At 33.2% G+C, this 20,173-nt stretch overlaps 2 protein-coding genes across 2 annotated transcripts; one reads left to right on the forward strand and one right to left on the reverse strand.

The window, feature by feature from the left end:
- Window positions 1-7,323: 7,323 nt before the first annotated feature.
- LOC141386420 (uncharacterized) lies at window positions 7,324-8,332 on the forward strand. The gene is made up of 5 exons (XM_073954882.1): window positions 7,324-7,501; window positions 7,563-7,704; window positions 7,766-7,897; window positions 7,956-8,108; window positions 8,163-8,332. Exons 1-5 carry the CDS (start codon window positions 7,377-7,379, stop codon window positions 8,307-8,309), a joined length of 699 nt encoding a protein of 232 aa, XP_073810983.1. The 5' UTR covers window positions 7,324-7,376; the 3' UTR covers window positions 8,310-8,332.
- A 7-nt stretch (window positions 8,333-8,339) lies between these two features.
- On the reverse strand, window positions 8,340-9,252 carry LOC141386422 (uncharacterized). Its single transcript, XM_073954883.1, has 4 exons — window positions 9,102-9,252; window positions 8,777-8,902; window positions 8,559-8,708; window positions 8,340-8,501 (listed from the first exon to the last, which is right to left on the reverse strand). The coding sequence occupies exons 1-4, from the start codon at window positions 9,186-9,188 to the stop codon at window positions 8,340-8,342; spliced, it is 525 nt and encodes a 174-aa protein (XP_073810984.1). The 5' UTR covers window positions 9,189-9,252.
- Window positions 9,253-20,173: the final 10,921 nt, after the last annotated feature.

The following is a 20,173-nucleotide window of genomic DNA, read 5'->3' on the forward strand; positions in this document are numbered from 1 at the left end:
TTTCTCTTCTACCACAGGCTACCGGACAAATTTCTGCAGGTAAAAAATGGTAGAACTGATTTTTCGACTTTTGTTTGACGATTATTTGACAATGAAGAAAAAATGAACGAAAAACAGATGTAAAAGTCGAACGCTGACAAAACTAAATTAAAAAGTGTGAAATAAAATACGAAAATAGTTTTTTTATGTTTCTTTTTGACATTGCTACCAGATCTACCATTTTTCCGTTCCTTTACTTTTCTGGTAAAAATGTTCATGAGAGAGCAATTTTCAGCAATTTTGACACTTTTCTCTTTTACCACTTTTACCATTAAAAAAGTAAAGGAACAAATCTATAATTAGGTCGGATACCACATTACCCAGCAAACCAAACGTACCGACATCGTAACGAAATCGGAACAAAATTCGGACGATACGTCCGATATCTGATCCGAAATCGTAACGATATCTTAACGAAAGTTGTATGAAGTGGTTGACATAATTTCGGAACGAAATGTCGGAGCGACATCGTAACGAAATCTGAAGAAAATCCTTGGGAAATTCGGAAAGGAAATTTCTTTCCGACATTCCATTCGAAATCGGTACGAAATCTGAACTATTTCCTCTCCGAAAAATCGTTTAGAAATCGGAACGAAATCTGAACGACTTTGCTTCCGAAATTGTTCAGACGTGTCGGACATCAGACATTTGGTTTGCTGGGTAGGTTTGTCCTCGTACTTACTAAATGTTGCTGAAACAAATTTTGTCAGCAACTTTTTCTTTACACCACTGTGAAAATTCGAAACATTTGTAATAATTACTACAAATTATCGAGTACGCAAACACACTTATTATTACAAATGTTTCAAATTTTGACAGTTGTATAAGTCGATGGTCAGACTAGCACGATTTCAACATGGCGACGTCAAGTTTATAGGCGAGGGGTATGAAGAAGTGAAACTCATGTACATGATTTTCTGTGTTTGTTGTGTTGCCTCTTCTTGTTATTCGTTACAAGATTTTTTCTCATATTTTCTTTCATTTTTATTTTCTTAAGCAAACGTTAACATCAAAACAAGCATACAAATATTTAATAAAAACATGTAATTAATGAAATAGTGAAAATTTAACTATTAATATTAATTTAATTATTAATGTTAATTATTTTGTGTTGTTTTTGGTTTATTTGTTTTTATTGGTATGAGAAACACTACAAACTCGAATGGTAAAATAAAGAGGACACGCAAAAATCTTAAATTTCACGTTAACGTGTGTGGACACTAACGAAACTTGAAAAGAAACTTTAACGAAATTGGTTTCAAGAAACCTTGCTAGTCTGACCCTCGACTAAGGGAGAAGTAGTTGAAAAATTAGGTCTGTACGATAACTTCGAAAGTAAAAAGGGCTTGCAAGTATTCAGCAAGTTCTCAGTAACTTCTCTCCACTTATTTTACTCTCTCGAAGCTAAAACTTTGCAGAATGTTATCGAATAACAATTTGTAAAAACTTGCAAGAAGTCAGCTGATTTGACAAACAAGAAGGTTGCCGGATAAGATTTAATTTAACAATCGAATGCTAAGTTTACATTTACGAAATCCACTCGGTTTCAACTGTCAATTCCATAGCTCAAACGTCAAATGAAATCTCATCTGGATTTCATTTGACGTTTAACCTATGGTTTGACAGTTGAAATCGAGTGGATTTCCTAAATGTAAACCAAGCAGGAGATTGTATACGAAAATTGTTTGATTATCCATTGCTACAAAAATACTTCTCTTTCCATATCATAAATTAACGGCTGGCCGTCCACATAGTGTTCCTCCTACTCCATGGATGCGCCGCTTTTTGCTGGGATTTGATACCTTAGAAATAAAACAATCATCACAAACTACAAAATAAGTTATTTTACAAAATAAGTCTTTTTCCATAATTTATTTTATTATTGAGTAAACGAACACACCTATAGACATAAACAAATGCATTTTTAAAAACCATGGTACAATTACTAAGGTAGATGCATCGTCGAATTGCTACAACAAAGCAACTTTTTTTGTAATGTAAACTGTCAAAATTTTCGCCAAATGGTCTCTTGTTGTCTCTTTTTATCGCTTGTGTTTGTATATAAAGTGTTTTTTGGTTTTGATTTTTCATGACGAATTCCTAGTTTTTTGACGTTTTAAATTCGATCAGCTGGGCTGACTCATCTACATCATCTCACCCTGAGTATTCTCTTGGTGAGATATCTCATTTAAGAAATCAAAGTGAAATCGAGTGGGTTTCAACTGTCAATACACAAAGGAATTGTACATCAAATGAAATCTCATCTGAAATCCACTGGATTTCATTTGACATGTAAGCAACGAGATTGACAGTTGAAATCGAGTGGATTTCGTAAATGTAAACCTAGCATTAGCTGTCGAAAGTTTTTTTTGCGAATAATCCACCAATGAAAGAATCATGGCACAATAAAGGAGGTGTTACAATAGCTCTGTTCCTTTACGTGCAAGAATCTTTAAGTTTTACCACTTTTTACTCGAAAAACGTTCCTTTACTGCAGACACCAACAATTCATATGGGAGCAGTTTACAACTTTTACTACTTTTGCCGGTTTTACCATTTAAATGCTTATAATTTCGGTAAGTCCCGGTTCACACTGGCGTGAATTTCATTAAAAAATTTAATGAAATTTGACGTTCTTAAATCGAATTCCACACTATAGCAATTTTATGATTTTACTCTACTATGGAAGTCGATCTAGAGACCCATAATTTCATGCAATTTTTCCAATGAAATCCCTCTAGTGTGGGCCGGGACTAATTAACGATGTTTGTCGGTAAGTTAGCTACTGTTACGGAATTAGGTTTAACTAATCTCCGTGTAGACGTTGTTTTATTTCCCAGTACGATTTGTACCAAATAAAACAGGGTTCGTTTTAGATTACGTTTCTACAATGCTTTATTTACTTTATTACGCTTATTCGAAACCGACTTTAATTACTAAGCACACAGCTTGTCTCTAGTTAGCACGCAGCAATTCTTTAACCGTTCAACGCTTAAAACACAACTAACTCAATTTTGCCTTTCCTACCGCTATTTATACCCCAAAATCTCCCTGTTCTAGAGTCCTCTAGGGAATACAATTGGACGACAAGCACAGTAATGACGTAACTACAACAACAAACAAATGCAAGAAATAAAGAAGTAACAAACTAAACAATAATTACATGATTGTGGCAAAACAAAACAAAAGCACATTAATGAAAGGTAAAGAACTAGAATGATGAAGAGATTTCCACATGGTAGTTGTTGTTGCTTAAATAAAGTAACTGCGTAATAAAACTTTACGTTACAATTCAAATTTTTAAATTAACGGAAATTAAACTAAATTAACTTAAACCTATCAGTTACATTCGTAACACTACGAATAAATATGTGTGTTCGTTTACTCAAAATTTGTACGAATTATTACTGGATGTTGTTCGTTTACTCTACAGTGCAATGCAAAAGACCCTAGTCGTTTACAAGAAGTTACTGGACTTGTACGAATTTGTACAAATTATTGAGTAAACGAACACACCTAATAGTAGTTCTACCGATGGTAGAAGTGTTGTCAACTTCTATTTGAATTTTTGATGTCTCCATTTGCTGTCAAATCATACTTTTAATCAAAAATAAACAACAAATATTTTGCTTCTATAAAAATATCTGTGCACAACATCTTTATTTAAGCTTCGCGAAGAATATTTTACCATTTCTTTGACAAAATTTGACTGCAAATGATTGGTCTGTTCCTTTACTTTTGAAAATAGTAAAACCGGCAAAAGTAGCAAAAGCTGTAAAGTGCTCACGAATTGATTCTCTTTACAAATTTTGACGTATTATGTTACGGCAAAAGTTGCTTTGTTGTAGCAATTCGCCGAATCGGCTACCTTCTATATTTGCCTTGGTACAACCTGTTGCATATTCAGTTATGGTAATTCTGACAGAATAAGCAAATACACCCAGGCCTTGTTTTTCACAATTTGTTCGAACCTGACCTACCTTCTAGATTATTGTACCATGATGACTACGACCTGCATTCGCTTGAATTCGCCTTTGGGATCACCTTCTTAAATTCGCCTTGACTGATAGTGAGTAGAGGAAAGCGAATTTAAGAAGGTGATACAAAAGCGAATTCAGACCTTCTTTTGCTGTCAAAACATAAGGTCTGTTCGATAACCCAAAAGTTTGCACAAATTTGTAAATACTTTTACAAAATTCTGTTCGATAACAAACTTTTTCAATTAAAGAGAAATGAGAAGTAGTTGCAAGTACTTGCAAATACTTTTTACTTGGGAAGTTATCGAACAGGCCTATATTCTTTATAGAAGCGAAATATTTGTTTTTTTATATTTGATTAATAATTTGTTTTGACAGCAAATTTTGTTTTGGAGAAAATTTTATCATTTCTGAAATATGGATTCGAGGTATACCACATACTACACGCAGAAAAATTTATGTTAGAAATATGTTTGGATCCAAACAAATATATGTTTGGGACCGGTTGCAAACAAATATATGTTTGGATCCAAACATAATATGTGTGGGTCCAAACAAATATATGTTTGCAACATTCTGTAACATATCCCAATTTGATATGTTTGGGTAAAACATATTTTTTATGTTAGAACATTTTTTTCATGGGTGGAGAGAGGATGTTTGTCAACGAGAGTAATAACAGTGCTCTCGCGGCTGTGGAATGCTGTTTTATAAAAAGAGTTGTGTGTATTGCAGGAGGAGGCATTGTGACTCACAAGAGAGCCCATGTGCTCTAAGTGAGCGTAAATTTGTTATCGCTCACAGCCTGTGTAGATGCTAACACGTTGTGAACAACAACAAATTTACGCTCATTGAGAGCACAAGAGAGACCCAAAAATGTTCTCTGCCTCACTCTGGTGCAAGCATGGCCACATTTGGCACGGCGGTGCAGATGATTTTCGGCAATTTACACGCACACGACCCGATTGCACAGAAAGAGCGTACAAAAGAGAACAAATGTTTTGATTTGTTATTGTTTTATAGCTTGCGTGAATACAAACTTACTAACACACTGTTGTAAGTTGCCAATATTTTGAATACATTCACATTTTCTCCGTTCTCTTTTTGGTCATGCCTGCTCTGGTGTATTGTATAATAGAAGACGTAGAAGCGAAGGGGGGCTTTGGTGGCGTGTATGCGACAAACTCGTGTGTTTCTTGTTTTGTTGTTGTTAACCAACGCAGGCGAAGAAGAAATGATATCGCTCATTTACTCAAAGAGTGACACATTTAAAAAAATCAAGTTTCGAGAAAAACCCGTTTTATATTGGTGATTGAAATTTGAGTTCCCAACTTAAAAAGATTATAACACAAGAACTAAAATAACTACTTGGACCATATTTTGCAAACAGCTAGCCAGATATCAGTGCTAAATTTTTGTGCACGATCAAGCATGATTTGAAGTGTTTTAGTGCTTCATAAACTCAAAAAACTTTATTGTTGAATTATGCCAAGCCCGCAGTAAATCAATTGTAACTCGCGGAGTTTTAGAGATATCAGCATGAAAATTTGACACAAGGTTAAGTAGAAGTCGTAGAAAAAATAGAAATTGCCAACTCAGAAAACGCATTTTTTGAGTTATGCCACTCTTTGAGTAAATGAGCGATATGAATTATATTTTTTTTCTTTCTTCAGTGTTTTAGTTGCCTTTGTAGAGTCAAGACGGTAAAGTGAATAAATCAGTGTTTTGTGTTTTCTTAAAGAAATTGTGCTTTTTAGTAAATTAAATGCCCAATATATTTTATAATTGAATCGGAAAGTGGAATGAAATTATTTTATTGGACAAGGAAGAAATCGCATTTAATATTGGTAATTACATACACACTTATGTATATTTGAAATATGGCATATCCATATTTATTTTTTACATTACATAATCATTTGATTCTAGATGCCGATTCCCCGCTGATGATTTCAACTATGAGGCCAATTTGTTTTATTTCACAACTAAGGAGAAGCGTTCAACTACGTGTGACTATTTACAAATTATTTCAATCAGTTTTTCTTTTATTAAAGTGTGTTATGTATTTCTTTGGAATTTTGTATGTACCTATGTGTTTGTCGTTCTTTTGCCTTTCAGTAAAAAACCACAACATTTGTGTGTTTACTATAGAGATAGCCAGTGAGTTCTTACTGAGAGCAAGTGAGCACACATCTTAAAGTGTTTAACATTGAATTTTACGCTCCCTTGCTCTCAGTAAGCGCCCACTGGTGCATGTGTTTGTTTTTTTTGTGCCTTTTGGGTTTGTATTTTTTTGCACCCAAACATATAAAATGTTTGCATCCAAACATAAATATCTTTGCACCCAAACATATATATGTTTGCACCCAAACATATATTTGTTTCCACCCAAACATATATTTGTTTGCAGACCCAAACATATATTATGTTTGGGACTGTTGCAAACATATACATGTTTGCTGCAAAATATGTTTGGGACATATGTTAGAGAGGCCGTTTTTTTTGCGTGTAGTCAATCAGAAGGGTTCATTGGCAGCTGCCATGCATGTCCATAATGTATGGGCCGCATAATAACAATTTATACAAATTGTTACAAATTTTTGGGCAAAGACGTATAGCAATAAAGACCCGAAAACATATGCTAATAGTTCCACATTTTGGTTACAGATGGCTACACAACACACTGGAATTGATAACAGCAATGCCAATCGTTTTTGATTCCCATTTCTCGCGGCAGAAAACATTAACGTCGTGTTTTGTGGCTGAAATTTATTTCTTCACTATTTCTTATTTTTAAAACAGAAGTCAACGCCGTAAAATTTGAGTTTTAATGTTTTTCTTGTCAATATTCCAATGAGTAACAGTTTTCGTTTAACAGAATGTTGCTATGATGTCGTAGCAACAGAGGTTAACTCCCTCTACAGTTAATTTTTCACAATTGACTTTGCCTATCTTATAATATTGACATCTTTGTTTTGGGTAACCAGTAGTGGAATTCTGTAACTCATTTTTTGAGTTACCGATAAATGTCGGTAACATTAAAATGTTTATAATTTCGGTAATTAACGATGTTTTTCGGTAAGTTTGCGACGAATAAAAATTAGTCGTAAAGTATGTACTACCGAGTGCTGTCAACTTTTATTTGAACTTTTGATTCATAATTTTGCGTTTTAATGTCACCGATTTTTGTCGGCAATTCAAAAAATGAGTTACAGAATTCCACTACAGACATACCTATTGCTGTTATTTTTTAATGTCATTTTTGGAGCTAGTTTCAAATTATAGATTAGAAGCCCTACGTGAACAACACAAAAAAACAGATTATTTAGTTTAAATTGTTTCTATTATTCAATTACTCTAATGGAACGTGAATACTACACTGGAATTGGCTCTCAAGATATATCACATCGTGGCACTAAAATTTATGGTCTAACAGCTATGTTCATTCTCTCCACGGTCATACCATGGTTGTTTACTATTTTGTTGTAAGAAGAAATTCTGAAATTTCTAATGGCTTCATTGATATTTAATTTTGTGACCTTTCAGTGGGGTCCACGAATTTTTTACCAGCAGTATATTGAACATAACTGCCACCATTGTTATTATAATTATTTTGATTACTTTTGCCACCATGATTGTGGCGAATGTGCGACTACCTGCAATTGATTGGACGTTAACTTTCTTGTTGGTATATTGGCCATGTCAAACCTCCATGTCATAACTTATCCTTTCTCTATTGACTTAACCAGATAGTGGCTGTGACATTTTGGTCTGCAGGTATAATTGCAACATTACATCTCAGTGAGTATATTATTTTATTCGGGTGCGTCGTCGTTGCAATAATTCTCTTGAACCTTTTTGGTTCCAAATGCTGTACAATGGTAAATTCAATTCCATATTTGCTCTATTTTATACTAAAATTCAGACATATCTTTGCAGGACTTGTTGGTCGTGTGCACCTCGTTCCTTCTGATTTGGTGGTTTATGGCTCTAGTCTTAGGTGTTATTTTCATCTGCCTAATGTTCTCTGCAGAGAATCGCTCTATGGGCATATATCTGTTGGCCATTATTTTTTATCCCTTCTTTTTTTCGGTTCGTATTACTATTTGGCCAATAATTGAATATTGTTATTTATTCGCTTTGAAGTTTAACATACTTACAGGAATGTTCATCAGGAATGGGCGTTACGATACCAGTGTGATGCCAGCCCGAAATTTGTACTTTAATTTTGTGTTAACATTTTTAGTGACTTTATTGGTATGGCGGGTAGTGCAGAATGATTTACAAGGTTAATAAATTATAGCAGTTGTCCTTTTACGTGCGTTAATTAGCATTCAGTTTTTGAATCTTTATAAAAAATACTAAAGCATTGACAAATAATGACATAAATAACAGATAGGCTAACGTTATGTAATATAACACATAGGAAGACTCTGTTCTGCAAAACAGTAACGATGCCAGCGAGTATCCCCATAAAATAGTGAACTAGTGAAAAAAATTAAAAATTTTAAATATACCCATCGAATTGCTACAGATACTCACAATTGAAATGAAGAATACTAAAGTTAAGCTAATACTAATTTGCACATAAACATTATCAAAGGCAAGGACCATGGGAACACTTATGGAGGTAAGTAAAAAATATTTCACTGTCCACATGACAAGGTATGTTGATTCATATTCAATTTCCAACTACATAAACAGAACAAAAAACTTTAAAACAAAATCGTATTCTTCGTTTATACATGTGTCTCACTTACACGATGTCTTAATGCCAAAGCCAAGCTAATAGTTACAGGACAAAATGAGAGAACTGTTGCCATTGTCAAGTTCGACAAAGTTGCCTGGACCATCGGTCTGGCTACAACAATCGATGAGGTTTCTATCTGGAAATATACAACTTCTATACATACATATGTCTATACGCATAATTAGGCTGACTTCCGAAAGGTCATCAACCTGCTTTGTTTCAATTATTACTCGTGCGTTGTAAAAGCATTTTAAATACACACCGTGGAAATTCATTCACATACCGTTGCAATTCAATATGGTGTTACGGAAGTCAGCCTTACTTTTAACACATACCATTAAAAACGTAAAACACCAAAGGGCAACAGTCCTAAGTTTTGTCCATTCACTGCGGCGCATAAGATTTTGCATTAACAGGAGCATTACAAAATTGATAAGCAGTAGTCCCAATAAAACAAAATTGTATTTCCTCAAACATTTCTGAATATATTTGCTGCACAACGAGGGACAATAGGACTGATTATAATCAACTGTGATATTTACATTATACTTGCTTTTTGATGATCAGGAACCATTGGAGAACACTCAATTTTACTAAGGCTATTCCCATCAGATATGTTTTTAAGATGAATATGGTATGTGCCTTCCTCAATGTCCTTGGAGGTATTTGCTCAGAATCTAACATTTTGTTATGTTTACTTTTGAACATTCAGGGAGGCAGTTATCAAACTGACAGTTTATTACAAATATGTGTACACTCAGTCCAATCAAAAATGTGACATTTTATGTTTTGCCTATTAAGGGAGACTTCTCTAACCCCCTGTTTTTGTAAAAAAATATTGTTCTCACACGAATTGTCAAATTTTGTAGATCGATTTACTCGTCTTAGCGCATATGTGGAACTCTGATTTTTGAAAGAGGAATTCCTAACTATATATAGAACGTGTCTACGAATAATTAGGTCTGTATGTTATCTAGGGGCTGAGCTAAGGATGCTCAAATTATTACGATTTTAGAAGAACGAACAAAAAATAGTTACAAAAACAGGGGGTAAGTAAGAAAAATTACACTGTGCTACAAAAGTTGACAAAATTTTTTTAGAGAAGTTCTGATGCATATATTCAGTTTTGTGGGAGTCCATGGAAGACGAAAATACATTTGGTTCCTTTGGGTCATTTCGTTTTTGATTTTATAATGGTAAATGTTGTGAAAAACTTGGTTTCTTGGGTTTTCAACTTAAAAGGGACATAACTTATTTTTTCCACAACGGACATTACAGTTTATTCTTTTATTTAAAAGGTGAAAATCATGTCTTTCGAACAAGCCATAATTTTTAAAAATCGGATAACAAATGGTTAGGTTATAGTGATTTAAGTGTGACAAAAACGCATTAAAAATCAGGAAAATGCTTTCCCTCGTGCTCTAGGCTGCGTAGAAGACACCAAACTGCGTAATTTTTTACTTTTGTCAAGAAGGAAATTTAGTTAGCTTTATAAAATGGGGAAACCCAATGAAAAAGTCGTCAACGATCCCAAAGGGCTGTCTGCAAGGAGTCGTGAACGAATTGGAAATGTCGTGTACGATTTATCAATGTTGTCTTAAAGCAGCCATGCACTCGTCTTTACGAAAAAGTTAGGCAACGGATTAACATGCGCATGGGTGAACACATTATTTGCTTTGATATTTATTAAAATTGTTGTTTTTAGTTCAAGTTGTTGTTATTTATTAAAATTACCTTTTTGGCTTACCCTATTGATTTAACAATGAAAAACTAATAAAAATCATAACATAAAGGCCTGCGTACATAAGCTGCCTTGCCTGCTTACCTTGCTTACTTCTGATAAAAGAATAAAAAAGAAAAGGGCAACCCAGTTCGAAATTTCCTCGGCCTTCTTTATTCTTTTATTTTTATTATGTCAAAATTGAAGCAGGAAAGCAAGGCAATCAGGCAGAGCAGCTTATGTACGCAGGCCTTAACATTTTTAAATTACTCTTAGAAAAATAGGTTTCTCTTTCCAATACAGCCACACAAAATAGCATTCTCTTCTTGTGCACCATTGTCTTAACCCTTTGAACCACGCATTTTTTCCGTAGAGATAAAAATATTTTTCATACTTATTATGATTAGTAATCGCAAAAATAAGTGTTCTGCGAAATAAAAATTAACAAAGTTTGTTTCTTAAGTCTTTGTATTATCGTTATATTTTTATACCCTACACCACATTGTGGTAAGGGGTATTATGTCTTTGTGCTTTTGTATGTAACATACAAAAGGAAACGAAATAGACCCATAGTTCCTTTTGGGGATATACATATAATCACATTCTGAGTCGATTTATGCATGTCCGTCCGTCTGTCCATGTATTTTTGTTCGCAACGTACAGATCACATTTTTTGTCCGATTCAGCTGAAAATTGGGGACTACATTTTTTTAGCCATAGGAAGAACGCTATATCTTTTGGTGAAAATCGGTTCAGATTTGGATATAGCTCCCGTATATGTTTTCGCCCTATTTCACATATTTGCTGCACCAAACACGGTATATACGTCCGATTTTGATGAAATTTTGAATGTGTGACTGAATTCGGCCTAAAAATAAGTGTGCCAAATTATATCGAAATCGGTTCAGATTTCGAGGAAAATTTATGGAAATGGAATGGAAAATTGGTTATATTTGAAAGGTATTCGCTTGATATCTTACAAATTCATAATATGTAATATGTATATTCACTAAAAAATGTGTTTGTCTCCTCTTAATTCAAGTCCAATCTTCGAATAATTATATAAATACAACATTTTTACAAGCCCGAATGTCCCAATGACCCTTTGTATTTCATTGAATACGACTAACCAGCATTTTCGACTTCCACTAATGTAACCACTTAGGCAACTTCCAAATTTCAAAAAAAAATATAACTACTGATTGGAACTGTAAATTGAATGTTTGTTTTTTATTCTATTAGATCAATATCTCAGTAGGATTTTTCAAAAAATGTTGGCTGCAATTATTCAATTCCTTTGACATTTTAAGGCATTTTATAAAATCACTAAAATATTTCATGTCCAAATTTAACATAACTTCGCCAATCTAGCTATTTATTTAAAAGTAATTTCCATCATGGTATAAGTAAAGAGGTAGATTTAAATGAAAAAAATGTGTAGAGCCCTGGTTTTTATGAATTCCAATTACTTCAAAATCAGTAAACACAAAAGCAACAAGTGTGTTTGTTTATAATATCTTTTTTGAGCATTTTATAAAAAACGCGAAAAATGAATGAAGTGCCATGGTTTCTCCACATAATCGAATTGTGGATATGATTAAATGTTTATTCCAATGCAAATCTGAAGAATTTCATCCATACAAATGTTGTTAAAACAATTTTAAAAATCATTGAATTCGATTGTTTTTAAAATTGTTTGGCATATTATTCAAATATTACACACACATACACAGATTGTGTATATTGTTTTGAAGTTTTAGGAATATTCGAAAGAAAAAATTTAAACTGACACAAAGCTTTAGCTAACCTTTCTTATTAAACCATGATTTCCATTTGTTTGTTCTTCTGAAATAAGCCTACTGACACCCACTTAGTATATGCAAAATTGCCCACAGGCAACATCGGGCCACAAAGGGTTAAAGACACTTTCTATTGGGACATATCGAATTTGAAATACATGTATATTGAGTCTGTCCGGTTACCCTAAAATTTGGAACAATTTGTACCAATTTTTGCTGAAAGTCGTCTGTTAACACAAAAAGTCAGCATAAGAGATCGATTCGAGAGAGAGATTTTGACAGTTTTTTTACTGAGAGTTTGCAAATTCTTGCTGGACAAATTTCTTCTAGCAAGAACTTGTAACTCTTCTTCTTCCTGAAAACAATCAATCATCTGTTTTTATTTTTCGTTGATTTATGTTTGTGAAAATTAAAAACAATTTTATTGCGGAAATAGGAAGTCTAATTGTATTATTTTTTTGTAGAACAAAGTTGCAAAGTGGAAAAATCAATTGCTGGGTCATTTTCTTTTTTATTTTTAACAAAATACAACATGAAGCATTGTGGCGTTTTTTTATTGGGATAGCGTTTGCAATTTTGTTTTTTCAAAATAGTCTGGCTTAATCCCATTGTTGTTGTTTTAATATTTTAAAACAACTATTTTATTAGTGGAAAAGATTTGGCATTGTTCGCCAAGGGGTAGGGCAGGGAATACTATAGTTTCGATCCACGCCACTGGATCTCATCAGTTCCCTTGTTTCTTGTTTGTGGATATTCTCCACCGAAGTTATTTTTCAATAACTTCTTCAACAAGAAACTTTTTATACCCAAACATCAATCGTCAGCTCGAAGTATAAAGGTAAGCAAAGAAAAAAAGCCCTACCCCTTGGCGAACAATGCCAAATCTTTTCCACTAATAAAATAGTTGTTTTAAAATATTAAAACAACAACAATGGGATTAAGCCAGACTATTTTGAAAAAACAAAATTGCAAACGCTATCCCAATAAAAAAAAACGCCACAATGCTTCAAATTGAAGACACTGGCACGACGTGTGTTGTTTTTGCTATAAAGCAGACCAACCAAATTTTGGTGTGTGCATTCGTCGAAATTTGACGACACACACAAGTGGAAGAGGTTTGAATTGTTTTCGCAGACACTTTCGTCGGAGTTGTATGAGGTTGCCAAGGAAAAACTTCTCATTGAACTTTTTTCTTTGCTTACCTTTATACTTCGAGCTGACGATTGATGTTTGGGTATAAAAAGTTTCTTTTTGAAGAAGTTATTGAAAAATAACTTCGGTGGAGAATATCCACAAACAACAAACAAGGGAACTGATGAGATCCAGTGGCGTGGATCGAAACTATAGTATTCCCTGCCCTACCCCTTGGCGAACAATGCCAAATCTTTTCCACTAATAAAATAGTTGTTTTAAAATATTAAAACAACAACAATGGGATTAAGCCAGACTATTTTGAAAAAACAAAATTGCAAAATACAACATTTTTGCTTCCTTTGGTTCCTTTATTGGCGGACATATTGTTCTGTTTTGGCAAGTCAGATGATTGATCGCTGGTTATTGCAGGGAAGGTGTCTGTTTACTTTTTAAAGAGAATAAAAACTCCTTACTCCTTGAGAAAGTTCTTGCTGCGAAAGTAACCAGACAGTTCTATTGTTGTTGTTTTGAATAACACATACGCAAATTTAGTATTCAACATTAGAGTGGTTTAAAAAAATCAATGTAGGATATTTTTATATTTTTAAAAATTAAGATTGTCAAAGTTTGAGCATAATCGGACTATGTTAACACGTACCAGGGGGGCTCAAAGTTTCCATAGTAATTATTATAGGGCCAAAGGTGAAGGAAACAGTTGCTGTCCAATAGAAGAAAAAATGAATTTGGATGTTTCCACATCATTCCACTAAATGAATAATTTCTCGCAGAAAGTAGAATTCTTGCTGGAAATTCATTGAAAAAGGAGAAGCTGGTTCAATCTTTTGTTTTCGAAATCAAAGAAGCACATGTTTATTAGGGCTTTATTTTTTTTAAATTTAACAAAATACCTCAAATATTAACAAACGTTGTACCGCCTCTATAAGCGGTGTTTTATTGTGCGGCTCGTCGTTCGGACTTGGAGGAGGTTACATATCATTGATATAAAGAAGTCTTTCTGGGAAAAAGTTTGTTTTTCGGAATGATATATTTATTCCTCAAAAAATATATAACCCTAATGTACATCGAAATATAAGCTCTGTTCCAGAACCTGCAAGAAGCTACTATTTTTTACTACGATAACATTTTTTCCTTTATGTTATCGGAGAAAATAGTAAAAAATAGTAGATTCTTGCAGTTCTGGAACAGACCAATAATGTCATGTTCACACGAGCGTTTCAATTACGTTGTTCGCCTGTCGAACGACGTACACGAATTAACCCGTTTCCACGACACCATTCGTAATTAACAGAAACATAAACAAAATTTCTTTAATGTTTGTTTCCTTGTTTTCACGAAAACTTGAACCGAAAACACATAAAATATACAATTAATAAATAGGAAAAGCAATAGATTTTCGTTCAAATGTATCTTCTATATTTAACTACACACATTTCATTCATTTTTCCATTAATTCTGAATAATTTTGTATTTTCAATATATTTTTATATGTTTCTATTTTCAAAATTAAAGAGAGAGAGAGAGACATGTCAAAACAATGTTTGTGTATATAGACTTTCAGTTATTTGTTTCCTTTTTGTTTATGATTTTTTACGCGATTTTGAACTAATGGACAAGAAATGTGTGTGGAATTAAGAAGGAAACACAACCATCTTCCTTCTGCATCTATATAAAATGTTTAGTTCCTTAATTTTCATTAATCTTTTTCCTTTTTCTTCATGGTTTAATAAGAAAGGTTAGCCAAAGCTTTATGTCAATTTAAATTTTTTCATTCGAGTATGCCTAAAACTTCAAAGCAATATAAACAAACTGTGTATGTGTGTGTGGTGTTTGCCAAACAATTTTAAAATCAATCGAATTCAATGATTTTTAAAATTGTTTTTAGACCATTTGTATGGAAGAAATTGGTGAGATTTGCATTGAAACAATCAGTTTATCATATTCACAACTCGACTATGTGGAGAAAACTTAACTCTTCATTCATTTTTCGCGTTTTTAATAAAATGCTCAAAAAACGCATTGTAAACAAACCCAATTGTTGCTTTTATTTTGAAGTTTTAGGAATTCAAGAAAAACAAGGGTTCTATAGATTTTTTTCATTTAAATCTACCTCTTTACTTATACCATGTTTTTCTTCAAATTTTTGTGTTTTCAACAAATTTTTCAATTTTGAATTTAGACATGTCATAATTAATTTTTTCGATAAATTCTCTCATTTATTAGGGATGGGACATACTTATTCGTCGTTCAGGGAGTATTTCTAATCGAACAACGTAGAAAAATCGTTGTTCGTTCATAGAATTTTGTGTGGGGAAATAAGTAATTTATTCGTAGTTATGGGTCGAACAACGAATAGAGAACGAACGACGTACCGTGGAAACGGGCTATAAATAAATATATAAAATGTCGTATGGAATTTGACACTAACGTACGTTTATATATAAGCGGATTTAACAAACCCACTGTGTTTCAAATGTCAATTCCATTGCTTATTTAAATATATCCTCATAAAGAAGCACCAGGGATGGAAAATTAAAAATTTTAAAAAGTATTAAGATGGTACTTTTTTCGGTGAAAAGGTTCTTTTTTAATTATTTATTTTTAAAGAAAAACTAAAAATTGTTCATTCAACACAAACAAGTAACGATGGGCTATATAACCACCACACCAAAATAACTTACATTTTCAGGCAATCCCACGGCAGAGAGTTCTTTCGTACCGGATTGACCCGAAATCAAGGTCTTTCGGCCAGCGACTAACCCAGCATTGAACCTGTGCTACGTAGGTCGTAGGAGTCTTTCTTCTTTCAATATAAAATAAATTCAAAAATAATATCTACTTTTCCACACCAAACAAATAAGAACAAGTAGGGAAAGTGTTAAGTTCGGTCGGGCCAAACTTTTTATACCCTCCACCACAAATTTCAGCCGTTTCGGTGGATTAATGTGGCCACAACTTTCAAAATACCGAAAATCGGAAGGTACTGTTCTATGGGGGCTATATGATGGCGTGGACCTATACCTACGAAATTCTGGGGGAAAGTTTTATACACCAAACGAAGACTAAATACCAAATTTCAGCCATTTCGGTGTGATAATGACGCCAAAACCTTTACAATACCGAAATTTGGGAGATATCGTCCTATGGGGGCTATATCAAACGTGGACCTATATAAACATTTTATGGTAGAAATGTTTCTTAGCCTCTGGAAATGCAAAATACAAAGTTACAACCGATTCTGTTGTCAAATGGGACTAATACATTCAAAATATATTAAAATGACGCGTACTTTATGTGGGGCGTTATATGGGGGTAATACCAAAACGTGGACCTATATAAACCAACTTTGGTAGGAATGTTTTTTGGCCTCTGGATATACAAAATACCAAATTACAACTAATTCGGTGGTAAAATGGGACAAATATCTTAAAAATTCCTTAAAACGACGACACGGCACGCGTCATTTTGTATGGGGGCTATGAAAGCGTGGACCTACATTGCCCGCTTTCAATACCAAAAGTCCTACGCTATATCGATGTAGAATTGCATGCTGATCAAGAATATATATAGTTTGTGGGGTCTACAATGATTATTTCGGGTAGTTACAAACGTAGTGACAAACTTAATATACCCCCATCCTATGGTGGAGGGTATAAAAATATGTGGGCCCAAACGTATATTGAAAGATAAGAAATCTAAATTTAGCACCTAAATTTATCCAAAATGTTTGCATTTTGATATTCCGTCAGGTTAAGAAAATATGACCAGATAAGGTCCTATAAAATGCAACATTTTAAGATATATTTCCAAATTATTATGAAAATCTTCCATCAAGATGGGGAAATTGAATATCACTTCGCAAAGATACACCGTCTACTTCAGGAGTTATGGCCTTAAGAAAATAGCTTTCCAAAAAAAGTATTTTTTTTTCAAATTGGGACACCTGTCTTCATTAGGCCATATCTAAGTGATGTGTATAGCTAAATCAAAACTAGTACCAAAGACATTTCTCATAGAGTAAATATTTCCCGAATTCCATACAACATTTTTTAGTCAATTTTGACCCCTAAATATTTTTCAATCTTAATGAAACTCAGTAGCAAAACATAGTTTGGAAAGAGGGTAGTTAAGGGACACGTCTGTGATCGTTTTCAAATTGTTGGCAACATGTTGTGTATGCGGCCCTAGTTACGACGGTACAATTTTTCGGTCCATACTCCCTTTGAAATTGGTCCTAAAATCAAAAAATAGACGTCAGAATTATTGTGTTTACTTCTTTTCCTTGACACTTATTTCTACATTAGTTACGCACAAATTTTATTCAAATGATATGACTTTTATTAAGATTAGGTTTTAAAATATCGTCACGTCAAGTCCATCATTCAAAATAAAATTTTAACAATTTGCATATGTAATATGTTTGATCTTGGAAGAAAAGTGCGAATTTTGCATTTATAGTGTGGGACAAGAGTATGTGAAATGGTACTGAATTGACCGCAGGGGTACTTCGGTACTTTTTATACTGAAATGGTACTGAAAAAAGTACTATTGTACTGAATTTTCCTTCCCTGGCTAGCACACAGGCGTGCTCACCCCTGGATATAACCGTTTGTCATACCCGTAAGTTCAGCAAGAATTGAGAGATTTTTTCTTTAACTTCGTCACTTTCGAAATCACTACTATCTTAATTGAAGCCTATATAAGATTCAATTTCGTAATCGAAATCTAGATATTAACATTTAGTTGATAAGTCAATTCGTCGTTATCCGTACCTTCAAGATTACATTCAGGAATATCAAGTTCGTCGTAACTTATTTCCCCACTTATGCAATCTGCAAATCTTCTCATGCACATCTTTCACTCGCTGTAGGCAAGTACTACGTCGTATCACCATTTCAGCAATATCTAAATTTTCATCTTCTATTGTATTTTACCGCATTTATTTTCTAAATCTCAATATAAAAATCTCGGTATCGACGTTCATTTCATTCATTTGGAAATACATATATACTTTGCGAACAATGAACAGCTGTACAATAGAGTTGTGCAAATTGAATTATATTGAACTACCTAGTTCACTATCTAGTTCAATGGACACCGGTCGTTTCTTTGAACAAAATGAGTATACTTATTATCTCACGATAGTTTGGATGATGTTACTTATACGTTTTTGAACTAGGACAGAGAACTAGGTCGTTCAATTGTCCAACTCTACTGTACAATACAGTCAAACAATAAAAAAATCAAAAGGAAGTGCACTTTTTAATTATTTCTTAAATTTCTAGGAACTAGTTCGCGTACTAATCGGTAGATTTGTGCCAAGGAAGTGCACTTTTTAATAGTTTCTTAAAATTTCAGGATACTTCGCGTACTAATCAGTAGAGTTGTACTAATCGAGTACAATTTAACGATATACAGTGGCTCCAAGCGAAAGTCGTACACCTAATTAAATTTTTTTAATTGACTTATATCTCCGACACAGAAAGGTATATGAAGAAAGTATTTACGCAGTCTTTTAGTGCATTTAGTCGACAAATTAGAAACACGATATAATTAAATAATCAACCCGTTTACATTGTTGAAAAATTATATTAGCTAAAATACTAAGAATTTTAGCACCAAGCGAAAGTCGTACAGCAATTATAAAGACAAGGTATTTGTTAATATAATTAATTCCACTACACGTTCCTGTTTTTTGTTAAATCCTACGATCGATTTAGTGTAACATCAGTGCTTCTTTACAATTAAGAGGGTCAATTCTGGAAACTTGTATCAGATTAAATGGGAAAGAGGCGTAAAAATGAAATAAAAATAGTTTTTATGAAACCACATGAGAAAATGATTTATTCAACTTTACAAAAACATTTTTTTCGATTCAGCAGGTATCGAAAATTAAAACTGCAAAGTTATTCAATACTTTGATGTCTACTAATAAGAAAAAAACACATATGAAATATTTAAAATAACTCAAACATTAAATAAATAATATTTTCTTGTGGATAGTTTGATACACGAAGTGCAAAATGAGTTGATTTTTAGTGTCCCGACACTCTAATCGATTGAGAACAATATTTGGAAGCTTATTTTTCCAATGTGCAGTCAAATTTTTACAACCTAAATACCTTGTCAATTGGTGATAAAAAAGGCGTAAAAAAGCTATACATAAATTTGTCCAAGAACGATGTTTAGAATATCAAAACAATAGCGATAAATGCTTAAATTTTCTTAAAAGAGTGTAATTTTGATAGATGCAACAAGTTCTGTGCGAAACCTGACATTACATTGTGAAAAATTCCACAAATTGCTTCATGTCTAATACACGAATAATAGAACATAACGAATCAGTGTATCTGCGAGTGTACGGGGCTTATCTTTCAGATTTGAGTCGTTGTTTTATAATTTTTTTGAGTTCATTGGGAATCGAACTATGAGATTTTATAATTAAAATGAGTTCTTACTACCTGGCGAATAATGTATTGGCCAAGGTAAGCGTTGTTCTTTCTGCAAAAACTCTGACTTCAAGCATAAAAGCTTATTATTTGCGACCACTGGTATTAAATAATTGCTTCAATAACATGGGTTGGCTAGACTGTAGTCCAAGCTTGAACAATAAATCGTCTATAGTGGTTCTATAAATGGAAAATGTCTCCAGACGACTTATTCTTCCAGAAATCCTTATAGGAGAGATTTTCAAAACAAGCGGTGACATATTTTACACTACAGTTGTACAGAACTG

Source organism: Musca autumnalis, unplaced genomic scaffold (genome assembly GCF_047663935.1).
Source record: "Musca autumnalis isolate F117 unplaced genomic scaffold, ASM4766393v1 scaffold_5, whole genome shotgun sequence".
NCBI lineage: Eukaryota > Metazoa > Arthropoda > Insecta > Diptera > Muscidae > Musca > Musca autumnalis.

Excerpts from the sequence above, each read along its gene's own strand:
- LOC141386420 (XM_073954882.1), top strand. The coding sequence starts at position 7,377 with ATGGAACGTGAATACTACACTGGAATTGGCTCTCAAGATATATCACAT. Across the intron at positions 7,502-7,562 it reads TGGTTGTTTACTATTTTGTT|TGGGGTCCACGAATTTTTTA; the intron begins GTAAGAAGAAAT and ends GTGACCTTTCAG. Across the intron at positions 7,898-7,955 it reads GTTCCAAATGCTGTACAATG|GACTTGTTGGTCGTGTGCAC; the intron begins GTAAATTCAATT and ends ATATCTTTGCAG.
- LOC141386422 (XM_073954883.1), bottom strand. The coding sequence starts at position 9,188 with ATGCTCCTGTTAATGCAAAATCTTATGCGCCGCAGTGAATGGACAAAA. Across the intron at positions 8,709-8,776 it reads CTTTGGCATTAAGACATCGT|TTGGAAATTGAATATGAATC; the intron begins GTAAGTGAGACA and ends CTGTTTATGTAG. Across the intron at positions 8,502-8,558 it reads TAGTATTCTTCATTTCAATT|TTCACTATTTTATGGGGATA; the intron begins GTGAGTATCTGT and ends TTTTTTCACTAG.